This window comes from Mycosarcoma maydis, chromosome 15 (genome assembly GCF_000328475.2).
Source record: "Mycosarcoma maydis chromosome 15, whole genome shotgun sequence".
Lineage (NCBI taxonomy): Eukaryota > Fungi > Basidiomycota > Ustilaginomycetes > Ustilaginales > Mycosarcoma > Mycosarcoma maydis.
The window spans coordinates 492,006-508,957 of NC_026492.1; the positions used below are offsets into that span (position 1 = coordinate 492,006).

At 54.3% G+C, this 16,952-nt stretch overlaps 6 protein-coding genes across 6 annotated transcripts; 4 read left to right on the forward strand and 2 right to left on the reverse strand.

The window, feature by feature from the left end:
• Positions 1–196: 196 nt before the first annotated feature.
• On the forward strand, positions 197–1,489 carry UMAG_10712 (uncharacterized protein; the record flags this gene model as incomplete). Its single annotated transcript, XM_011393052.1, has 2 exons — positions 197–1,262; positions 1,431–1,489. 2 exons carry the CDS (start codon positions 197–199, stop codon positions 1,487–1,489), a joined length of 1,125 nt encoding a protein of 374 aa, XP_011391354.1.
• A 473-nt stretch (positions 1,490–1,962) lies between these two features.
• Positions 1,963–3,594, reverse strand: UMAG_05044 (uncharacterized protein; the record flags this gene model as incomplete). The annotated part of the gene is made up of 1 exon (XM_011393030.1): positions 1,963–3,594. One exon carries the CDS (start codon positions 3,592–3,594, stop codon positions 1,963–1,965), a length of 1,632 nt encoding a protein of 543 aa, XP_011391332.1.
• Positions 3,595–4,293: 699 nt separating this feature from the next.
• Positions 4,294–9,873, forward strand: UMAG_05045 (serine/threonine-protein kinase GCN2; the record flags this gene model as incomplete). The annotated part of the gene is made up of 1 exon (XM_011393031.1): positions 4,294–9,873. The coding sequence occupies one exon, from the start codon at positions 4,294–4,296 to the stop codon at positions 9,871–9,873; it is 5,580 nt and encodes a 1,859-aa protein (XP_011391333.1).
• Positions 9,874–11,167: 1,294 nt separating this feature from the next.
• Positions 11,168–11,896, forward strand: UMAG_05046 (uncharacterized protein; the record flags this gene model as incomplete). Its single annotated transcript, XM_011393032.1, has 1 exon — positions 11,168–11,896. One exon carries the CDS (start codon positions 11,168–11,170, stop codon positions 11,894–11,896), a length of 729 nt encoding a protein of 242 aa, XP_011391334.1.
• Positions 11,897–12,891: 995 nt separating this feature from the next.
• UMAG_10713 (uncharacterized protein) lies at positions 12,892–14,343 on the forward strand (the record flags this gene model as incomplete). The annotated part of the gene is made up of 1 exon (XM_011393053.1): positions 12,892–14,343. The coding sequence occupies one exon, from the start codon at positions 12,892–12,894 to the stop codon at positions 14,341–14,343; it is 1,452 nt and encodes a 483-aa protein (XP_011391355.1).
• A 367-nt stretch (positions 14,344–14,710) lies between these two features.
• Positions 14,711–16,156, reverse strand: UMAG_12297 (uncharacterized protein; the record flags this gene model as incomplete). Its single annotated transcript, XM_011393096.1, has 4 exons — positions 14,711–15,025; positions 15,104–15,172; positions 15,251–15,510; positions 15,817–16,156. 4 exons carry the CDS (start codon positions 16,154–16,156, stop codon positions 14,711–14,713), a joined length of 984 nt encoding a protein of 327 aa, XP_011391398.1.
• Positions 16,157–16,952: the final 796 nt, after the last annotated feature.

Below are 16,952 nucleotides of genomic sequence, written 5' to 3' on the forward strand. Positions count from 1 at the left end.
GAAATTCGTGATTCACGATTCAGACTCACGACTTGGATGACTCGAGCCAACTTGCGCACGGCCCTGTGACACTCACGACTCGTAACTCACAACTGCTTCGCATCTCTCATCATAGACAACGTTGGTCCGCTCCACGACACTTGGAAAGAATCGCATCTGAATCTGCCCTGCTTCTGAGGCAGAGGCTCCAGTAAACATGTGCACAGCTGCACCATCGCTTGTACCGGCACTGGATCACCTTATCCTGCTCGTCAACGACCCTCGAACATCCTCCACGCAACGCAGCTCGGCGCTCGAGCGTGCTGTCCTCGTCTTTTCCGAACTTGGATTTCAGGTGGTGCGTGGCGGAACGCATGCTGATGGCCTGACGTCCAACGTGCTTATCGTATTTCCTGATGGAGTCTATATCGAGATCATCCAATTCGAGCCGTCACCCTCCCCCGGATCAGGCGAAAGCCAGCATGACTTTGAAACAAGAAGAAAACAACATTGGTGGTATCACTGCCGACCAGGCTGGATCGACTGGTGCTTGCTGGACGGAATCAGCGACGGAGCCATCGAGAGCATCAATGAAAACGCGAGCCGTTTGAGGCAGAGTGCGTTGCAAGAGCTGCTCAACAAGAAGCAAGATGATCAACAAGAGCGAGCTAGAGTGGTTGCGCCAAGACTGCTGTACCAACAACCGCAACAAGGTGGTAGGATCACAACAAGAGGCGATCAGATCAAGTGGAAGGTCTCGTTTCCCTCTCCACGAGGCCCAGGAGATCGGCTGCCTGTGGGCAACGTTCGTTCGCACGTACCTTTCTGGTGTGCCGACCTTACTCCACGTGATCTTCGAGTACCTTTGACCTATGCGCATCACAACAACCACTCACCCGGCATCGCTGAAATCACCCTGCTGTATGGAAACGATACGGTGACAAAGTACCTCGACGTCTCACTGGCACTTCATCAGCCCATACAGCCGAATACGCTGCCCATCACCAACGACTTTCAACTTGTGCCTAACGAGATTCCTTATCGCCTCTTGTCGACACCTGTATCAGCGATCCACAAGCCAGATGCCAATGCAGCTACCAACATTACGACGAGCTCGCATCACGAAGCATTGCAGACTAACAGGTTTGTTAGGGTGATAGTCAAGGTGGCGGAAGACCCAGAGGATCGAAGGTGGATTGAAGAGCATGGCGAAGGGCTGTACGAAGTTGCTATCTATGTGGCTGCGGATAAGCTGCCTCCTAGTGGGCCACCTGACGGTATCGGTAAGTCTCAAGATCCTATCGAAGGTCGTAGCGAACAAAGTTCAGTGTGCAAATGTCGATGAAAACTAGAGCTGAACGCCAACCTTGGCCTTCTTTTTGTTTTTGCTTGCGCCTTCTCCGCTTTCACCTGCTCGCGCAACGCCCGCAATCGCTGCGGCGGAACAACAGAGCGAACCACCTTTGAAGCAGGGTTTGGTCGCATCAGACTTAGCCCCGTTCTCCATTAGCAAAACACATGTCGTCTTGGTAGCAATCAACATGGTCACGGATCCAGACTGTCGTCGCTCACATACTTTGTTACCAGAGCGTGGTAGTCGTCAGAAGGGTCGTCTCGATCAGCTGGAACGACGGGATGAGATGCCAAATGATCACGGCGGTCGTTGACACCCTGCGATGCCACCTTGTAGACTGAATCATGAACTTTGGCCTTGATGAGATGATGGTGAGAGGCACTAGTATCAAGACAGATGCTTCCGCGCCCGTTCGGCACAGCTGCCAAAGGGTTCTAGATGGCGAATCTAGAGGCATATTTAGTAGCGCTCAGGGAGGTCGAGAAGACAAAGATCTTCACTCTTGCCGTACTTGAACGAGACAAGAGGACAGACCTTGGAGCAAATGCGAGGCATCGGAGAGGATTCCACCCAGCCTGCTAGGGCCGCCACCTGAGACCAACACGAATAGCGATGTAGCTTGATTGTCATTATCTTGCAATCGCAGCAACATCGTTGTAGGCCTGCCATGCATCGTTTGCGCCCCTTGGTCTGAGCAAAATGCGTTCTCCAGCATCGCCGAAATACCCCTGCTCCGCCCAGCTCTTGAGATCGGCAATACTGAACGGACCAAAGATCTGAACCTCGGGGTCAACTGGTGTGTTAGATTCTCGTGCGGCTGTGGCGAGGTAAGAGGGTGCCCAGCGGTATTCCCACTCTCCTGCACCAGCAGCGCCAGCAGAAAGATCATCAGAGTGATTGGCCGAAGCAGCCGCCGCTGGAGGCGGGTCGAACTTTGCTGCGGGATCAAAAGTTTGTCGAGTCAGACCTGATTTGCGCACATCATGCAAGAGCTGCTCGTACGTCTGGTCGTAGATGTCAAGTCGACCAAAGCGTGACATGAGCACAGAAGAGAGATGGGTGACGGTCTCTACGTCTGCCCCTGCTGACGCCACTGCTTGCTTTTCGTCATCTTTGTCAACTGTTATGGCTTTCAGTCGCTTCTTCTCGGTTGCTAATACTTTGCCCAGCCTCTGCAGCGTCCTTTGCACCGTTTCGTAGCGATGCATGTATTCCACCAGCCTCTTCTTCACTTCATCCTCGTCGCCATCCGCCCGTTGTGCTGCTTTTTCCTTGTCCCTTGCGTCCTGGTCTCGCTTCTGTTGAGCTCTACGTGCTTCGAGGATCTTGGATTTGGAATAGACGCCGGTGAGCCAGGCATCGTGCTGTGCGTGTGGATCGCGTTGGTTCTCGTGGTAATTGCCGTCGGCGTCGAACTTGCCGGTACGCATCTCTTCCTTCATGTTGAAGCCTGTCACTTTTGGTGGTTTTTGCTTTTTGCTTTTTTTAGACTTGGAATTGCGAGAGGTGGAGAGAGGAGTGCCGCCGGGGGAGGTGGAGGGTGACCGCTCTGCCAAGGCGTTGAGATCGACAAAGCCATCACGATCCGAGCCATCTTGATCATTACTGCTCTGATCGCCTTCGTCATCGTCCTCAAGCTCGAGTTCAGGATCCAGATCGTCGTCGTCATCATCATCGTCGTCCTTGCCTTTGCCTCTGAGCAGTTTTGCGTCTTCGTCGTCTGCAGCGTCCAATGTGGAACGGTTATTTGAGCCAAAGTCTTGACCTTCTTCCAGTTCGCCAAGCTTGAGGTACTTGCCACGGGTTTGAGCTTTTCGAATTGCCTTACTTGCGCTTGACGTCTGCTTTTCATCATCATTCTCAACATCAAACATATCCTCGTCATCATCGTCACCTGCTGCGCCTGCCGCATCGCCTCGTCGCTTCTTGTCTGCTCTCCTCCGATGCGATCCTGCGTCCGCCTCTCCATCCGAGTCGTCCTCGTCTTCGTTGAAAGGGTCGGCGTTGTTGTCGTCTGACTCATCCGATTCAGACAGATCTTGGCCACGATCATCTATACGGCCGCTCTTTTGGTCCTTTCGGATGCGCCGACGATCCTCTTCTTCGATTTCGGGATCACCGTCGAAAAAGTCGGTCTCCTCGCGTCTGCGTTGACCTCGGCTTGGCTCATCCATTCGAACACGCTTCGATGAGGACGCCACAGCAACGGATGATGGCCCCGCTGCAGTCGATGAAGCTTTGCGCTTGTCTAACAGCGACATAGTTGCGATATCTGTCTGCCTGATTCCAACAGGTGTGGAGCGCAAGGAGGCAGGTGGATATCAACAGTCGACAGCCGGTTCGGCTTTCGGCCATGAATCACGAATCATCGATGTGGAGCAGCTCGAAAAATTCTTTCGTCCGTGCACACTTTATCACGATTACTATTTTTCTTAAGTTAATGGTGATTGTTCTTCACGATGTGATTCGTGATTCGTGATTCGTGATTCGTGATTCGTGATTCGTGATTCGTGATTTGGATTCGTGCAGTCGAAACACGCCGAAGGCAGCATACAGCAATCACGAATATTATATGAATCTCGAATCGATCGGATCAACCCGACGCAAAAGGGTCCAATTACCAGAGCGTGAGCTTCGCTCGCTTCTGTCACAAAGTCGTGAGTCTCTTTGTCGTCACATTCGTGATTGTGCTCATCTTGCGCGGCGCCGATAGCCTTCGTGACGCAGCTACAGCCGTCTACCAGCCGCCTCCATCATCCTTCCAAAATCATATCGAGATGAAAGCTAGCACCAGCCTCTGAATCAGCTCCACGCAAGTGGAGGTGCTCTTACAGGCTATCAACGACGCTGCTACGCTCGCAAGCTCATCCACTGCGTTGACATCATTGTCCAACGTCCTGCATACACCGACGCATCTCGTCCCACTCTACTGCAAATGCAAACAGCACCTTAGTGTCAAAATGACGGGTGCCACCTCGACGCCGGCGCTGTCTCCACAAGAGATCACGGAACTGCAGCGGACCGAGATCGAAGCAATTGAGTCGATCCTCGACCAGGACTTTACGCGAGTCGAGCAGAAGGCTTGGAAAGGTGCAGCTGTATCCCAGTTGCACGAATTCCAGGTAGTCATCCGTCCAGATGAGGAACGTCTCAAACCGCTCGTCTCGGCCTACGTCTCGTTTCGTCTTCCCAAGAACTATCCGCTCGTGACACCAACCATCATAGTCAAGCTTAACGACGGTAGGCATAAGGGTCTCTCGGCAAGCCATTTGACGAGTCTCGGTGGTGCGCTCAACCGCAAAGCCAAGTCGCTCATTGGAGCCGAAATGATCTGGGAGCTTATCACCGTAGCTCAAGACTTTATTAGTCTCAACAATACTATCCCTAAAGAGGTCAAAGATGGCGCACCGTCTCTAAGCTTGGAAGAGGAGATGCAGAAGCGTGCAAAAGAACAGCAAGAGCGTCAGCGTGCAGAGCAGCAAGAAGAGAATCTCCGTCGGCAACGGGCAGAAACCATCCGCTCCGAGCAGCTTGTTCAGCTCATTCAGCAGGAGGCTAGCAAGAAAGCTGCCTTGCTCAAGCAAGAGAAGGAACGCAAACGAGAGAATAGCTACTTTACCCAGCATGGCCCTTTGAGTCCAGTTCATGGCCTCAATGCATCCTCTACTTCTGCTTCCGCCGACACAGCCGCCAATACAGCCGCTGCAGCATCTATGTCGGACGACTCACGCATTGAGACCTTCCTCGAACCGATCGAGCACAACGGGCGCGTCATATCTGTTCTTCGCGTTGGTCCTGTCCTTAGCAACACGGGCCTTGCCACACGTCATCTTGCCGAGCCAGCGCATCAAGCTCCCACCGACTCGCGCGCACCCTCACACTCGTGGTTGATCGAACACTACCTCATCACTTCGCAGCATTATGCCTACTCTTCCGGAAAACGCAAGCTGGAAGAGGTCGAGTTCGAGTTTGACAAGCTTGTCAAGGTGCGCGAACCCGGCTTGATCAATGTGCTCGCCAGTGCCGTTACTCGCATCACCGATCCGCAGGGCTGGAAGCTCAGCGTCGTCACTGAACGCACCGACGGTTTCTGCCTACGTGACCTCCTCGAGCAATGCGATTCGCTTCCCTGGAAGCGCGTTCGACACTATTTATTGGCGCTGCTCAAGACACTTGATTCGCTGCACACTCGTAACCTTGTCCATAGGGGCGTCGATGCCGACTCCATCTTCATCGAGAGCCGAACACAGTCAGCCATTCCTTCAGTGTTACGGTTGGCTGGTGCCTGCTATGCTCGTCGCTTGAAGGATATGCACAAATCGAATCCGCTCAACGATCTAATTGGCCCGATTCAGGATCCGGTCCAGCCTGACGCGTGGAAATCGCCAGAGTCAATTGACCAGCCTCTCTCCTACAGCCGCAAACGCGATATCTGGGATCTGGGAGTTTGTGCCTGTCAGATGCTGTTCGGCTTGGAGTGCTTCCACGAGCACGACCTACCCGAGCACCTTATTCGCGGCAGCAAGGTCCTCGCACCGCATGTCCAAGCCTTTCTTCTCCTGATGCTTGAGCGAGCATCCAAGAAACGTCCTACCGCTGCTTCTCTGGTCTCGCGTCTGGACGAACTCATCTTGTACGAAGACACAGACCTGGCTGACGACTCGAGCACCAAGATGCCTCAACAGCACGTCACATCCGCCGCGGTGACGCCTGCCAAGCCGACCAAGGCCACGCCCCGTCCAGGCACAGCTCGCCAGCAGAGTGACCCACAGAACCACTTTCCTGCTTCTCCGAGTCCCAAGATTGGCACGCCTCTCAATGCAGGCGGCTTGCAGCCGATCGGCTCGCTCTGGCCATTCCGATCCCCTTCGGGTCCAGGCGTATCGCATGCTGCTGCCACATCTCGCTACCTGTCCGACTTTGAAGAGGTGGAGTTCCTAGGAAAAGGTGCGTTTGGCAGTGTCGTCAAGGCTCGCAATCGTCTCGACGGCCGCTTCTACGCTGTCAAAAAGATCAAGCTGTCCAGCTCGCCCGACGAGGACGAAAGGACGTTACGCGAGATCAGTGCACTCAGCCGTCTCGATCATCCCCATATTGTGAGATATTCGACCTGCTGGATCGAAGAAACCCAGATGCCCATAACGGGACTAGCTGCTAGCGACACGGACGGTTTCACTTCAAGTCAAACCTTGGAGACCAACACCACCACAAGCAAGACACATGCCTCGGGTCCAAGTCTGTCCATGTCTGCATTTGGCAACGGCTTCCAGCGCTCAGCGCTTTCCAACCGACAGAAAGCGGGCCGTGACGACTCTTTCCGCGCCGTACCTGGCTTTGACGACGATGACGATGACGCTTTTGCATCTGGTGCCAACTCGTCCAATCTTACGGGAAGCTACAGTGACATCCGCTTCGCCGACGACGACGAAGACAGTAGCGACCAGCGAAATGCAGGAAATTCTTCGCGTGCCATAGCCGACATGTCATACAAAGGAGGTTTGCTGGCGTTACGCACGCCTTCGGATGACAGCGATGACTCGGAAGACGAAAATGACGAAGATGACGATCGAGATTCGGAAGTGTCCAGCTCAGAGGACGAGTTTGGCGGAGATGATGACGATGACGATTTCAGTCGTATTCCACTGTCATCGCGTCGCGCCTCTCGTGCTGGTCGTTCGATGTCGAGAAGTGTCGTTGACGCACGTCTTGGAAATAGCGTTCCTATGCAACGTGTGCTCTACATCCAAATGGAATTTGTCGAGAACAGAACCCTCCGCGAGGCCATCGAAAAAGGCTTGACCGAAGATGAAGCCTGGCGCATCTTGCGTCAAATGGTTGAAGCGCTCGCCCACATTAGCAGTCTCGGTATCATTCATCGTGACCTCAAGCCATCTAACGTACTTATGTACGCCAATGGCGATGTCAAGATCGGCGACTTTGGCCTCGCTACCAATGCACTCCAAATCGCTGAAGGAAATGCAGGCAATGCGGGAGGAACCACAGACTTGGCTGAAAGCACCGACCTCACAGGCGATCTTGGCACCTACCTGTACACGGCCCCCGAGCTACGTGCCAAAAGCGGGGTAAAGTACAACTTCAAGGTCGATATTTACTCTCTTGGCATTATCTTTTTCGAGATGCTGGCAAGTCAGCGTGTCTATCGCACAGGAATGGAGCGCATCTTGCTTATCCGTGAGCTGCGGGATTCTGGCATAAGCTTGCCCGCAGTTTGGCCACACAGCAAGCTCGAGAAGCAGACGACGCTCATCCGCCAGATGCTCGATCACGATCCAGATCGGAGACCTTCACCTCTCGAGATCCTCAAGAGCGACCTGCTGCCACCCAAGATGGAAGACGAGTACATCGAGGAGTGTCTCCGACTCATGGCTAACCCGACCAGTGCTTACAATCATCAGCTTATGGATGCGCTTTTCAGCCGTACTGCTGCCGATCTCGTACGCGACTTTACATTCGACACAGGAGCAGAGACAGATCGCGACACCTCTTTGACGACGGTAGTGTGCGATTTGATCCGCAACGCAGCTCGTCGCCACGGTGCGGTCGAGTTTACGGCGCCGCTCATAGTGCCACCCAACGGTTTGTATACGGCCAACGAAAAGATTGTCCAGATGCTGGACCGGACGGGACGAGTGGTTCATCTGCCTTACGATCTCACCGTGCCTTTCGCCCGAGTTTTTGCTCGCAGCAGCAACCAACGTTTCAAGCGATACGAGATCAGCAACGTGTATCGAGAGAACGTCGTCGCTGGAGGTCAGCCTCGCGCTGTGTTGGCTGCATCTTTTGACATTGTCTCGCCGGAGAAGTCGGCAGCAGCAGAGGCAGAAGCACTTGCACTTGTTGAAGAAGTGCTTGACGAGATCCCTGGCATAGCTAACGAAGACTGGGTGATCCACATCAATCACGAAGTAGTTTTATCGATGATCCTGGAACGCATCCCAGCCAAGCACCATACTGCTGTGTTGGGCGTTGTTGCGCTGCTAGCTGGATCCAAGACGATTCAAAGCGCAAGAACGCATTTATTGCAACTCGGTCTGCCACGGTCTACGATTGAAGAGCTCGAGGCATTCAATCTCAACGATGAGGTCAGTGCTGTTCATCGTCGACTCGAACGACTGTTTCCCTTAGATCAGCGAACAAGGCTGGCAAAGGCGGTATCACAGATCTCGGATGTTGTCGCGACTGCGCGATTCTTTGGTGTCCAGCGACGCTTCCTCTTCTCGCCACTGTTGGCGCAGTCCAGCAGCTTGTACAGGGGTGGCGTGCTCTTCACTGTGGTTAGAGCTGGCAAGCGCCGCGATGTGGTGGCTGCTGGCGGCCGATACGATGGACTGCTCAAGCACTTTGCAAACCCTTCAACGGCCTCATCAGCGCCTTTACATGGTGTCGGAGTCCAATTGGCGGTAGGCAAGCTGACGCTTGGGCTTTCCAAGTATCAAGAAGTGCAAGTTCCCAAGCTTCTCTCGAGAACAGAAGAGGAACGCAGCTTTGGCTTGTATACACCGAGACGATGCGACGTGTACGTTGCTTCGACTCCTGGTTTGCTGGAAACGAGGATGGAGATCTGTCGCGAGTTGTGGGCGCACAACATTGCAGCAGATCTTCAGTACGAGCACGCGACATACGATACTCCCGAGGCAGCAGCAGCGACGTGCCGCGCCGAAGGCATTCTGTTGCTAGTGTTTGCTAAAGCGCGATCGCCCGTGCTCAAGGTCAAGGTTGTGCTGCAGCGAGCGGAATATGAAGTGGCGAGACACGAGCTGGTCGGGTTTGTACAGGATCGCATCGCCAAGCAAAGAAGTATTGATGTGCAGGTAGCAGGGTCCGGAGGTAGTGGTGCAGTAGCTGCGCGATTCGGATCAGCCACTTTTGACGCGGCTTCGATGCGTGCAGCTACAGCAGCTTCAGCGGCGCCTGGTTCTCTGGGAGGAATGCATCACCACCATCACTATCCACACGGTGGCTTCTCGCGCACGTACAGCGCCAACGAAGTGAAGCCGTCGGCTACGATTGCCGTGCGCGAACGCGAGATGCTCTTACCAGAAAGACCGATCGAACGATCCAAGAAGGGTGACAAGAGTCAACAGAATCGGCCCAAGCCATCGTCACGGCTGTTGGTGTTGGACAAAGCCTCGCGCCAAGTGTCCAAGTTTGCGGATCAGCTGCAATCGGGCAATGTGCCTATTTTGGCGGTCGATTTCACGGGAGCCAACTTTGATCGGCTAGCTGCGGCGCTTACCGCCTGTCTAGGGAGCCATGGCGAAAGAGGCTACGGTGCAAACGGAGATGCCGGCAGCGGGGGCACGGATGGGTCTGAGGACGAGGGCGCGTACATGTTCCGCGCCTTTCTCGAAACGCTTTCTGCAGACGAGAGGGAATATGCCAGGCTGATCAAGGCGAGGGCGATCGCGTTTGCTTTTCCCGACGCTACCAATTCAGCGATCAACACGGTGGGATGCGGAAGGGTGTTTTTGTACTCGCTTAGGGAAGATCGGACCGCTTTGATCGGATGCGGGAGATGAGCATCTGTACATATACACTCTACACTATATGATAGGTCAATGGAAGAATTCATAGGAAACGATCGCGGGGGCCCGCACTTCTGATCGATATCATTGTGTCGGCCACGAGACAAGGTGTTTATCGAAGCAGTCATCACTTATGCGACTCGAGAGCGCCCGTTCAAGCTCCGGGCGAGGTGATGCGCATGCAGCCCGGATTTTGCGCTCGCTATGATTCCTGCTTGGCGTGTGTGTACGATTACAGGTGAGCATGACGACAAGCGAGCGGAGAAGTGGGGTCGTTGCAGGTGGCAGAGACGTTTCGAACATTCGTGATTGCGATTCACGATTCGTTGCGGTTGGAAGGATGGGCCATGTCAAGTCATATTCACGATTATTGGTGATTATTCACAATCGTCGTGCGTGAATTTCTCTCCTATACGTTTTTCTGATTAATTTTGCTAAAGTTGACTCGTGACTCACAACTGTCGTGCGATTCGTGATTCGTGATTCGTGATTCGTGATTCGTGTTTTGTGATTTGTGATTCCGTGATTCACGATTCACGATTGTCACGTGTAGTCGTGAGTCAGTCACATGTGCCAGCACGAGATTTTAGTGCTTTTAGTGCAAGCACAGGACGCCTTGTGCCGTACAGAGGAGGAGGTAACCCCCCTTGCATTTGCATAGTGAAGCTCGTCTGGCTTACGTCTCGCTCCCACTCACTCGCTTTCGTATCTGATGATACTGATGTCCTTTGAGCTTACACTATCGTTCGAGCAGGTACAGAGGAAAGCTGAGAAAGCAGAGGAAGCAGCAACTGGAGAGGCGAGTGTGTAGATACAGCCGATATGGTCCATTGGTCAAGCGCTGTCAAATTTCGCGTGCGCGTGTGATGCCTGACAGCATGCTCCATGCATCAGGCCCCCCTTTTCCCCTTGACGCACCTAGCTTCTGCGAATACTCACCAATGCATCCATGATGAAGTCAGAGGAGGACCAAGCGTGACTGATGACGCACCCTCAGTTTCGGGGTTGAAGGAGCTTCGCCGTCGTTTGTCGGTCTTTGAAAAGGGGCCGGCCGGCGGCTTGTGCTCGTGTTCTCCTAGGCGTGAATCCAATATATACCTCATGTGGCGCATGGGAGTCTGGTCCTGCTTTCTCTCTCAAAGACCCAAGACGCTCAACGCCCCCTCAAGAGTCCCTTTGTCCATCGCGTTCGTTCAGTATCGGCTTCGACATTGCCAGTATCCTTGTCCGATATCACTTGTGGAAGTCTAGTTTCTGTCTCACTCCAGCTCGGAAACGTCTCGCAATCATGACGGTGTCACTTCGCCTTTCGATGCTGCTCTTGGTGGTTGCTGTCGCTTTGGCATCGCTGCTGCCGACAGCGTCTGGCATGAGTCTTCCAGCCGGCGAACACATTGGAATCCCTGCCCATGTTGCACCAGCGGGCGAACACGTTGGTACGCCAATTCATGTTGCACCGGCTGAGCACCATCTTGCGACTCCGGCGCACGATTCTCCTGCTAAACAAGACGTTGGAAAACCGGAATACGTCGCCCCTACAGGCAAACACATTGGTACACCAGCTCATGTTGCTCCCGCCAAGCAGCATGTTGGAACACCAGCGCATCCCAACGCCGCTATCCACCTCCCGGACTCTATCGCCTCGCTTTCGCATCCACGTATTCCCGAACCCAAATCCAACCTGCAGGCGCGCGGCCGACACCACGCCAAGGCGCGTCAACAAGTGCCCAACGGAAAGGTGACGTTCTACTCGGGCTCTCAGCTTCTCAACCCCGCCTGTCCCGGCGCACCCACACCGAGCGACTCGAGCATGATCGCCGCCATCTCGTTCGACTCTCCCTTCCACTGCGGTGATCGAGTGATGATCTCGGGCAAGGGCAAGCAAGCCGTCGTGACAATAGTGGATCGATGTGCCGCCTGCACTAACAATTGGATGGACGTCACCAAGGGCGTATTCCAGGTGTTTAGCGGCCTGGAAACTGGTGTATTGCACGACGTCAGCTTCACCAAGATGTGAAGCGCATGTTGTGCAGCACGCTTTTCAACGCACAGCTTGGCAGGCTTGGCGCCGGAATCGCTGCTGGATGGTGTTTTCGGAACGCCCCTTGGGCAGCTCACTCGGGCTTGCTCATTTTGGTCTCTTCCTGCCCCTACATTGTCTCTCCCTTCGCCTACCGCTTCCGTCTCTCCGACAGTGATGGTGGTTATACGTTTCGCTCCGCATACTCTCGTTTTTCCCTCCACCCCACGCAGTCGCCCATTTAGACCCGTGCATGTAACGGTGGCGCAGATTGCGTAGCATTTCATGTTTTGTCAAAGCATGCTCTCACTCAGTTTCATCTCACTCTCTGTCTTTCTCTTGCTTGTTCGTTGCGACTGTGCGTTGGGTGGCTGCCAAGGCTTCTCGCGCCTCACCTGTCAGTGTGCGGAAGCCACAAGCGTCACCTTCGACTGGCAGCTGTCACGCTGATCGGAGTCTGAACTTTTTACGGCTTTGTAGCGCGAATCACGAATCGTGAATAACGTTAGCCGCTGGTCACTTTGTCTTTAGTCACTCACAACTGTCCTCCACTTTGAAGCCGCGAGCTCACTCAGCATGAACAGCGCGCTTGAGCGGCGAGTTGCGCTTCCTACCGTCCTCGCTCCTGCGACCATCAGCAACAGTCACGAGTATCGCTACACAGTCCAAGTCAGCGACAGTATCTACGATCTACAGAGAGATCGAAGAGGACCAAGCTATCCATCCGCCGACAACCACCAGCACACGACGAGGCCAAGGTGGAATCGGTACTGAGAGTGGGAAAAGCGAGCCACATAGCGCGAACTCGATCCATGCTAGCTCAGCGATGGCTGCTCTTGGCTGGCAGAGCCACTGTTGACGGATATCCTCGTTCGCAGCTCTCTTCCATATTATCGGCGCTCAAACTTGGCCGCGTCCCAGCATACCCAGCACCTCGCGCTGTATCAACTACCGCGTCTACCAGCATTCGAGCCACGTTCTCCTCCTCCAGCATGACTTCGACACGCACATCTCTCTCTACGACCTCGTCTCTGAGCTCATCCTTCCCAGAGCTGTCCGCGAACATCCTCCCGTCTTCCGCTACGACTGTGGCCACGCTTCTTTCGGCGAATCATAGCTCGCATCACTGCTTCTTCAACACGCGAGGCATGCACAACCACTCTGCACACCAACTCATCGCCGACCTCACGCTGTCAGCTACGCCATCACAACTTGAACAACACTACGACTACCAGATTGCGCACTACCTAAGCGACTTTCGGTACAGCAATCGGTCGGCGTACGATCCGCACCACGCTTCCTCCACCGAACAAGCAACCAAGATCGAAAAGATCAACCCGGACAAGTGGCAGGATCATTTGGGAAACGCGAGGTACTACTGGTCCTACCTGCACTTTTTCGACGAGCAAGTGCAACAGCTAGGCTTCAGCCAAGCATTGGAAAAGTACGTGCTGAGTAGAGACGCGAACCAAGCCAACGCCAAGATGCTGGCTCGGTTTTATGGCGGAGTGTTGCATGCCTGGATCCATTTTGGATATGCATTGGAGCTGACACTGAATGAGCTGGCAGGTGAGGCGTTGGCCATGGCTAGTGCGACTGCTGCGGGTCATGCATGGCTATTTGACTATGATTGGCTGTTCAAGGTCGATTGTTGCAGTGGGCAGGAAAGCGGCGTGCTCGAGCTGGTCGACGAGATTCAGCAGGATGAGCGGCTCAGCGTGCAAGCTCTGCGCCTCAGCGAGCATGATTCGGCGTTACCGGATGCACCGTTTCAGAGTGGACGCGCGCGCGGCGTCATTCAGTCTTACGTCGACCGATGGTCCTCAGTCTCGAACGTGGAGAAAGCGCTCGGCGAACTGTCGCTCTTCTCGGCGCTTCTGCTTGGCGCTGTCCCGCGCCAGTCCGACCAACGTGCGTACAAGCACGACTTTTTCTTGATGCATCTGAACAACTCGCACCTGTTCACACCACTTTTGCTCGACGCCGTCCCCACCCAAGCACACAAACTCGGCCTACTGCGTGGGCTGCTAGCTCAGTTCTGCTGGTACTACGTCTGTCGTGGACGTCCGCGTTTCAGTGCGCAAAACTGGATCGACCAGTACAACGCTCAAACCGTGTTGGATTGGGATACAATGTTTCTCCAGGCCACGCAAAACGTCGATGAACACCTGCCGAAAGCGGTCCGCGCACTGTACGTCTTCGAACGCCGCTACGCTGACATGCAGCCACAGTTGCTCGAGTCGAATTTGCTCACGGCACAGTCCAAGTCGCAGGGAGATGCGTGGTCGGCAGCGGCAAGTGTTTTTAGGTACACCGCAAGCCAGATGGTCAGGATGCATAGTGGTGAATTACAGAAGAGCAGGTATGACGCGCACGCTCACAGCATGGCGCAGAGCGTAGGCGCTCATCAGGAGTTCTGGTCTTTCGAGCCGTTTTTATCTTGAGGCTGATGTGTCCGGGACAAGCTGTGACAATGGCACACGACACAGCATGCTCGCCAACTGGTTGCCCTGCTAATCGCCATGGTGCTTCGCATTGCTGTCTGCGTTACTACGTGCGCGTCGACGCAGCTCGATCAAGTCGATGAAGCGGGGCGTGTGCGTGTTTGTGGTTCTGTGATCAGGCCTTGAGAGGGTCATGGCCCCAGTCTTTGCGATAGGGTGCAAGAGTGCAGCGTGTCAGCGCGGTCGTCAGCATGATCTCTCAACGTAGTTGCGGCGGACGACAACGAAAAAGAAAGGGGGAGAGAAAGGGAAAAAAGTGCCAAAGAGCATGGACATGGTTCGAGAAGAGGAGACGGGCAGATCGAGCTCAGCCAGTCGAGACAGGCTGCATATCGTCGTCTGGGATGTGTTGGTTCGGCGCAAGCTGGGATTGATCGTGCGCTTCGGGGCGCGTCGTCGGATCGACCAAAGCACGATCGAGATGTGATACGAGATGTTGCGCATTACGCACATCGAGCTGCATGATGTGGCTGAGCAAATGCGCACATTGGAGCTTTTCAGCTTCCGTGCTCTCGATAAGATGCATCGCTTCGGTGTTGAGTGCAGGATCCGCGGTTTTCGAGAGCAAAAGCGAGAGCTTGAGTGCTTCCGAAAGCAGACCGAGTGTTTGTGTAGAGCGCACCTGCGCGAGCGGATCAAAGTACACGACGCTGAGTGTCAGAAAGCTATACACAAGGTACGAGGGTAGATAGAGACGTACCATGATATCCGCCCTCGCTTCTGACTGGAACGCCTCTTGCGCTACACGGTATTTGTCCTTGTCGGCGATCTGCACGAGCGACGAAACAGGATAGAGACGCATCAGCCACTGGCTCGCGTGCGCAATGCCAAACACATGTTGACTTACAGTGGCAAGCGAGACGAGCTCCTTATAGCTGGACAGGAGCGTGTCGACCTCGGCATCGATCGTCTTGTTGACGCCTTCCTCCAACGAGTCGAGGTACGCAGCCGAGTCGCCCGACCGCGTCGGCGCCGCTGAGGCTGCCGCGGTAGAAGCTGTGGTGGCCGACGTCCCGATCTTGCCAAGATTCAGAGCAGTGGGCAGTGCAACGTCCGATCGGAATGTCGAGCTCGACGCGGACGACCATGTCGTGTCGGGTGATCCGCCTGCATACGAGCAATGCGCAAGAGTGGGTGCGTCAGATTCCATGTCGTAGCGTCGCAAGCCTGTCGATGCCGCGAGCGACGGGCATCTGTGTTGGTCGATTCTCGGCGCTTCCGCGCGGCGAGCAGTCACGCCGTCGTTGTCAAGTGAGTCGAACTCCAGTGCAGTAGATGTGGACGGCAAACAACACTTGTAAAACCAAAGCAGACATGGGCCAAGGAGCAACAACAACAAAAAACAGCCAACCAAACCAAACCAAACCAAATCTGAAACCAAACCCCAAAGCGGGCAGGACGGTGCAAACTTACTCTTCAGACTCTTGTAGCTTTTGGTCTTTTGCAGCTCCTCGTTCGACTTTTTCTGCTTGAGATGCTGTTCCTGCGCAAGATGCCTCTTGTTATAGCTAACCACCTTGCGCATGTGCTTGATATCGTCCTCGGTGTACTTTTCCTTGTTCTTCTCCGGGTTGCGCTCGAGGATATCGACGATCTTAGTGCCCGAGTTGTGGCCCACCGTCTCGCCTCCTTCGCCGTTTGTCCAGCCGGAAGACGTTGAGTCGTTCGACTTGAGCCACTTTTCCAGCTCGCTGGCCGTCATATTGACCAGCTCATTGAACTCTTTGATGACATCGGCGTCGGATTTCACCATGATGTGCAGATGATATAGATGCGAGTGCTGCACTGATTCGAAGAGTTGGCTTGCGGTGCTTGAATCGGGTTGCGCGAACAGTGTGGCAATGTAGCGTTTACGCAGTGTTAATGGATTAGATGATGGCACTGGGATGGATCAAGAACGTCCACGTTGGTGGGAAGGACGGCAGCAGCCGTGACACGCTCTCAGACAGTCTTGTGTCCTCGATGACCAATGTGGAGATGATCGAGCTCTGGCGCCACTGACAGACGCGGCTTGCTGGGTTCAACGCACCTCGACGCACGGAGAGAGTCTTGAGTCGGCGTCGCGTGCGGGTGTCAATCTGCTGGACGGCTCAAGCAGCTGGTAGATCCCTTATCGGCACGCTGCTAACATCATGTAAGCATGCTACCGTGTTGGACTATGAAGTCACCAAATCGTGAATGTTTTGCCGGTCAGTGTCAGGAATACTCGTGAATCGTGAATATTCGCCTGAATCGTGAATCACTCGGCTGTCTCAATCATGAATCTACATCACAGACAACTGAGTCAGCAGCTGCCGTCATGTTGACTTTCCAATCACGATTCGTGATTCGTACGTCACCGCATCTGCGGTGTGCGCCAGTAACAGAATGTTAGACTCTTGTACCAAATCGGGTCAAGATTTTCACCTAATCGTCCATCGGGCAAGATAAGCGCTCAGAACACAAAAATGCACGGACGTGGGACGCTGCAGGTGTTGCTTCCCTGCCTGAGTTTCCGCGGGTCCACGCCGATTGACTTATTTTTATCTTTATTTTTTAAAAATGTCTTT